Here is a 7,052-nt window from a genome sequence, read left to right as displayed (position 1 = left end):
CATTCTGTAGGTTGTCTTTGAGTTTTGTTGACTGTATCCTTTGCTGTGCAAAAGCTTCTTATCTTGATGAAGTCCCAATAGTTCATTTTTGCTTTTGTTTCTTTTGCCTTCATGGATGTATCTTGCAAGAAGTTACTATGGCCGAGTTCAAAAAGGGTGTTGCCTATGTTCTCCTCTAGGATTTTGATGGAATCTTGTCTCACATTTAGATCTTTCATCCATTTTGAGTTTATCTTTGTGTCTGGTGTAAGAGAGTGGTCTAGTTTCATTCTTCTGTATGTGGATGTCCAATTTTCCCAGCACCATTTATTGAAGAGACTGTCTTTCTTCCAGTGGATAGTCTTTCCTCCTTTGTCGAATATTAGTTGACCATAAAGTTGAGGGTCCACTTCTGGATTCTCTATTCTGTTCCATTGATCTTTGTGTCTTTTTGTGCCAGTACCACACTGTCTGGATGACCATAGCTTTGTAGTACAACCTGAAATCTGGCATTGTGATGCCCCCAGATATGGTTTTCTTTTTTAATATTCTCCTGGATGTTCAGGGTCTTTTCTGACTCCACACAAATCTTAAGATGATTTGTTCCAACTCTTTGAAGAAAGTCCCTGGTATTTTGATAGGGATTGCATTAAATGTGTAAATTGCCTTGGGTAGCATGGACATTTTCACAATATTAATTCTTCCAATCCATGAGCATGGAATATTTTTCCATCTCTTTGTGTCTTCCTCAATTTCTTTCAGAAGTGTTCTGTAGCTTTTAGGGTATAGATCCTTTACCTCTTTGGTTACGTTTATTCCTAGGTATCTTATGCTTTTGGGTGCAATTGTAAATGAGATTGACTCCTTAATTTCTCTTTCTTCAGTCTCATTGTTAGTGTATAGAAATGCCACTGACTTCTGGGCATTGATTTTGTATCCTGCCACACTGCCAAATTGCTGTATGAGTTCTAGCAATCTTGGGGTGGAGGCTTTTGGGTTTTCTATGTACAGTATCAACATGTATCCCTTTGAATTAGTGTTTAGTATTGTGTGAATCACTAATACCCAGTAGTGTGATTGCTGAATCAAAGGCTAGTCTTTCTTTTTTTAAATTTATTTTTATTTTTTAACTCTTTTTGTTTTTTTTTTAATTTATTTTTTGTTGGTGTTCAATTTACCAACATACAGAATAGTCTTTCTTTTTTTTTTTTAATTTTTATTTATTTATGATAGTCCCACAGAGAGAGAGAGAGAGAGAGAGAGAGGGGCAGAGACACAGCCAGAGGGAGAAGCAGGCTCCATGCAGGGAGCCCGATGTGGGATTCGATCCTGGATCTCCAGGATTGCGCCCCGGGCCAAAGGCAGGCGCCAAACCGCTGCGCCACCCAGGGATCCCCAGAATAGTCTTTCTTTTTGAAGAAACTCCATACGTATTCCACAGTGGCTGCACCAGTTTGCATTCCTACCAACAGCAACAGGGCAAGAGGTTCCCTTTTTCTCTATATCCTTTCCAATACTTGTTGTTTCTTGGGTTTTTTATTTTAGCCTTTCTGACAGGTGTGAGGTGATATCTCATTGTAGTTTTGATTTGCATTTCCCTGATGGTCAGTGATGATGAATTGCATGGCTTCTTTATATGTTTTGGATATTAATCCCTCATTGGATAGATAATTTGCAAAAAAACATACAAAGATTAGCATCACAAAAGAATATTATTTAATAAATAATAGGTGAAGGACAAGGAGGAACATGAGGAGAAAAAGGAAAATGAATTTGGGTTATTTGCAAATGTGAATTTTTGCTTTGAAAGATAGACTAAAAAAAAACCGAAAGATCGACTATTTTTTAAAAAAATTTTGTTTATTTATTCATGAGAGACACACAGAGAGAGAGGCAGAGACATAGGCAGAGGGAGAAGCAGGGTCCATGCAGGGAGCCTGATGTGGGACTCGATCCCAGGACTTCAGGATCACACCCTGGGCCAAAGGCAGACACTCAACCGCTGAGCCACCCAGGGATCCCAAAAGACCAACTATTTTAAATTAAGATCTATCAGAGTCTTCTTTAAGCCAAAGATATTTAGTTGCAACTTGTTAGGGAAGAGGATTTGGGGTGGGTCTAAACATTACAGTGTTAACTGAGACATGTGATTTTATGAATAGATTGGACTTTGTCATTTATATAGCACTATCTGAGATTTAAACCACAGAGCTCCACAGTGCTGAAAGAATGTACGATTAAAATAAATAGGCATGGATCCCTGGGTGGCGCAGCGGTTTGGTGCCTGCCTTTGGCCCAGGGCGCGATCCTGGAGACTCCCACATCGGGCTCCCGGTGCATGGAGCCTGCTTCTCCCTCTGCCTGTCTCTGCCTCTCTCTCTCTCTCTCTCTCTCTCTGTCTCTGTGACTATCATAAATAAATAAAAATTAAAAAAAAATTATAAAAAAAAATAGGCATTATGAAAAAATTAAATAGGCATTATCAAGCAAGTATTTACTTTTATAAAAACTTAAAAGGGGTCCCCAGTCATCTCAGTCAGTTAAACATCTGACTCTTGATTTGGGCTCAGGTCATGATCTCAGGGTTGTGAGTTTGAGCCCCATGTCCCACTCTGGACTCAGTGGGGAGTCTGCTGGAGATTCTTTCCCTCTTATTCTGTTCCCTCCCTCCACTGGTACTGTCATATAAATAAATAAATTTTAGAAAAACCTTATACACAAAGTAATTGTGAAGTAGTCTGTTATGGCACTATCGATCTTCCCTCCAATTAAGGATAAACATCCAGGTAGCTGGGTAGCTTGAAGGGTACACAAGTGGAAGGGGAGCACTTGCCACTCCTAAGTACATAATTATTATAACAATTGTCCTCATTTAGTCCATGCTATAATGATCAACCTCATAAAACTCCTTTGAGCTAAGCTATCTCAAGGAAAGAATTACTGTAAGATTAAAGACCTTTATATGTAGAATGCATAACTAATTTCAAATTAGCACTAAGAAAGTTCATAAACTCATTCTGTAAGCAGCTAACCTGGATATCTCAAAAGATTCAAGAATAAACAGTTCAACTGAAAGAAAATTCTTGCTGAAAAATGTGCTTCATAAAAGTTTCTTTTGTAGTGTTTCCTGCTCCCTGGAGAAGGCAATGTTCTCAGAAGTTACTTAATGGGCCAAGAAAACTCACTGTGCTAGTGACTTACAGGCATGAGAAGTTCCAAAGCAGCTGTCTATGTTATCACACTCACCATAGTAATCATCTAAATTGAGAGACACACACTTCAGTTATTCAACCATGTATTTGATCTATATTAGTCCATATACTCCTTTTTTTTGGAAAAATATTTATTTATTCATGAGAGACACAGAGAGACAGGCAGAGACAGAGGCAGAGAGAGAAGCAGGCTCCATGCAGGGAGCCCAATGTGGAACTTGATCCCGGGACTCCAGGATCACGCCTGGGCCAAAGGCAGGCGCTCAACCGCTGAGCCACCCAGGTGTTCCCATATATTCCTTTTTCAAAAATATTTATTTATTTTGAGAGAGAGAGAGAGAGAGAGAGAGAGAGAGAATGAATGAGTGCAGGGAGGGGCAGGGGAAGAGGGACAGCAAGTCTTAAATAGACTCCCCAGTGAGCAGGGAGCCTACAGGGCTCAATTCCACAACTCTGAGATCATGACCTGAGCTGAAACCAAGAGTCGGATACTTAACCAAATGAACCACCCAAGCGCCCCTCGTCCATATGCTCCTATAGAAAGGAGAATTGATTAGAGATTCTCAAGCTTTTCAAATGGAAGGACTCCTTAAAAATTTTTTTAATTGGAGTTCAATTTGCCAACATATAGCTTAACACCCAGTGCTCATCCCACCAAGTGCCCCCCTCAGTGCCCATTGGAAGGACCCCTTTTTAAACAACAAAACATTTTAAGATCTATACTAGTTGAGAAAATACAGCATTGCAAATTACCACTATGGAATCCAGAATGCTGTAATGGCCATCTGTTACTTTTGCTGGTCAGCATTCCCTCCCTTTATTGATGTCCCAGTACCCCAAATTTCCTATGGTGAATCATCTCTCTTTTTCTATTTTCAATCCATTCATGTTGGATGATTTTCACTCAATTGTTGGCTCTAAGACTGAGCATGTGACTCTGGCCTGGCCTATCATAGTACTTCTTCTCCAGGGCCACAGTAATTATTTAGTAATTATTTCCAGGATGAGCATGGACTACCCAGTTGCAGATGGTCTTTGAACCTTGGCTGGGACTGTTGAGAGTGAGGTTGTTCCTTTTGTCCTGGATCGCTGGGATTGGCCCACATAAGCCTGTAGCTGTTGGCAACATCTACACAATGATAAAGTATGTATGAGAATTAATCTCAATGATAAGAGATAGCGCTGAGATATCTAAAGAGATGGAGAACCATTTTCATGGTTTGGGTCCCTGAAACTATTCATGCCTGCATTTACTCATATACTTTTTAGATATATGTGTCCATAAACATCATTTAGGGTTCAAACTGGGTTTCCTTTACTTGCAAGCAAAAGTCTTTTCTACTATAAATGCTTTGAGATGTTATTTTATGAATCCCCAAGAGCAAGCAATGTTTAAAATATTAGCACAAATATTCATGAGGCATTATTGAGCCAATGAGAAATTAACATTCTGTGTGTATATGAGTGTGTAGATCTTTTGCAACTAACCACCAAAGTGGGTCAGAGATCTAAGGGTTTGGAACCACTTTCACCTAAATTTTGGAAGTCACATAAATACAGATTATGGCCATATTTACACAACTAAAACTTAGAGAAGATGATTATCCTGAAAATCTAGTGGAGCTTAGAAAGCTAATCAACACTGCCTTTTCTCTCTCAGCCAGCATAGTTTCAAAGTCAAATATGGCTTGCATCTAAAAACCAGGCTCTGCAGTTAGATGGTATTTTATAGTGATTGAAAATACTTTAGGGAGTGTACTATAATTTTATTTTAGCATGTAGAATATTTAGAACTTCAATAAGGCTACAAGGTATTATTCAGTAAAATAAAATAGGTTCATTTTCAACGTCAACTTAAAAAGAATCATGAGGATATGTATATGGCTAAAGCTATTTTTCCAAGCATCATTTTATTACTTTGTAAGCTTGTCAAGCTAATCTACTGTTTTCCAAGTGCCTGCAAACACATTATTTCATATAATCCTAACAGTAATTCTGTAAGGAAGTGAATTAGAAGTTATCAAGACTATGTTGAGTTCTATGGTGGGTGATGCATAATAAGCACACATACATATACAGATTTTAATTTAAAGTGACATCGAAAAGTGAGTGTTCCTAAAAGTATTTTATACACCTGAAAATCAGGGCTCAAAGGTAAATAAAATGTCCTAGCTTATGTAATTCAATACAAAGTAAAGCTTGGCTTAATACAATTTTTTTTAGGACTCCAGCTCCTATTTTCTACCTTGTCTTCTATTTCTAATAGATCTGAGTAGGGTCTCTGCCTGAAGCAGATTTTTTTTTTACAAATATTTTGTTTATTTTAATGAAACTGGTACAGACAATGTCCATTTAAAACCCATATCCCAGGCCAAAAAGTACAAATAAAATAAAAAAGAGCAGTGTTCTGTTGAATACACTTCTGCATGAATAGCTTTATTAACTGCTAATGAAAATTAGAACTTTTCTGGGATTTTCTGACAAGACTTTTATCTTAAAATGCTTTCTCTTCAGTGAAGCCATCTTTGGAGTTAGTCATTTACTCTTACCATCTCTGTCTTCTCGACTCCAGCCTGATATTTCTTTCTTTGGTCCAGACCCTCAAATTTTAAAAGAAGCTTCAAGTTAAGGAAAGATCATTTTTCCACAGTTCAGTTCTCTGAAAAACTTTCATGTCCCACTGAAAGTCATAGTCCAGGAGTGAAGCAATCACGTGCTAGAACTTCAGGGCCAATTGGAAAGTCATCATGAACACCTGTAGTGGTCGATCTTACTTATTGTCACAAGCCTGAAAATGCACGGCCCTGGAAAAGGTGGCCTCTCTGTGCACACAAGTAATTTTTGAAAAGGAAAGGGCAATATGAAGGGGGCTGAGGTTTGATCACCAAAAATCAGCACAAGGAAGACAAGTGATAATGAATAATGGGCACCAGAATTCAAATCACCAGATGTTTTAAAGAGATGGGGTGCCAGTTTTCAATTCCGTTTTGACCAGCACATTACAAAAGAACTATTTTTAAAAATAAGAAAGGATTGAGGGGAAAGAAACAAAAATAAAAAGAGTATCTAAATCGTAGAACGACCCCCCTGTTTGTTCCTGATAAACTTCAATCACATCTTCTTCCTCCACGTCCAGTTCTTTTGGGGTGTGATTATCAGCAACTCTCTGACCTTCAAAGAGAAACCTGAGCGAATTCATGGGAACTCCCTGTCTTTGACAGTAGGATTCTTGGAGTTTCTTCAGATGGGCGGTCATTTTCGCTTTGAAGTGAATCTCGCTGCTATCCTGTCCAATGACTTTGAGTTTAATGTATTCTCCTTCCTTCTTATCTCCCAAGTCCTCAGTTGAAGGTCTTGCCTCCTGGTCAGACAAGGTGACGGTGGCTGCGGCCTGGCCTCCGGGGTTTACAAATCCGTCTCTCTTCCCCACAGCACCACAGGCGGTGGAGGGACTTCCTGAGGCGGCATCAGTGGGTATAGCTTTGTCTGAGTACTGAGTGCTGAGGACTGGCATACCTAGATTTCTCGCCTCTATGTTGCTTTGAATTACTGAAAACAGTCCTCTTTCTGGGATTGTAGGGCACCTCAGTGGATCCAATGCAAACATTTTATCTTTCCTTCCTCCTTCCTTTCCTGTTCTTCATTTTCCATTCTCCTCTGCTCCCTTCTCCCTCTCCTGCTTCCTCTCTTCCTCTTTTCCTTCTGCGCTGCTGATTTGGTGAGGGAAACATCTAGCTTTGCTAACCTGCCAAATTTGTATTCTGTTCTTTTGTCTGACAAAAGTGATTAAAAAAAAAAAAAAACACCTCACTTTAAACACCGCCATTTTGGAAACACTGATTCAATTATACCACTGGGTAT

The 7,052-nt window shown here is 39.1% G+C and overlaps 1 protein-coding gene across 1 annotated transcript; it reads right to left on the bottom strand.

Moving 5' to 3' along the window:
- Positions 1 to 5,486: 5,486 nt before the first annotated feature.
- On the bottom strand, positions 5,487 to 6,705 carry LOC112655360 (small ubiquitin-related modifier 1-like). Its single transcript, XM_035712282.2, has one exon. The coding sequence runs from the start codon at positions 6,703 to 6,705 to the stop codon at positions 6,208 to 6,210; it is 498 nt and encodes a 165-aa protein (XP_035568175.2). The 3' UTR covers positions 5,487 to 6,207.
- Between the last annotated feature and the right edge of the window lie 347 nt (positions 6,706 to 7,052).

Source organism: Canis lupus, chromosome X, assembly GCF_003254725.2.
Source record: "Canis lupus dingo isolate Sandy chromosome X, ASM325472v2, whole genome shotgun sequence".
NCBI lineage: Eukaryota > Metazoa > Chordata > Mammalia > Carnivora > Canidae > Canis > Canis lupus.
Note: the sequence above shows the minus strand (reverse complement) of the source record. Positions and strands in the feature narration are given on the sequence as shown.

Bases quoted from the DNA above. Each gene is read 5' to 3' on its own strand.
- LOC112655360 (XM_035712282.2), bottom strand. From the start codon at position 6,705: ATGCCAGTCCTCAGCACTCAGTACTCAGACAAAGCTATACCCACTGAT.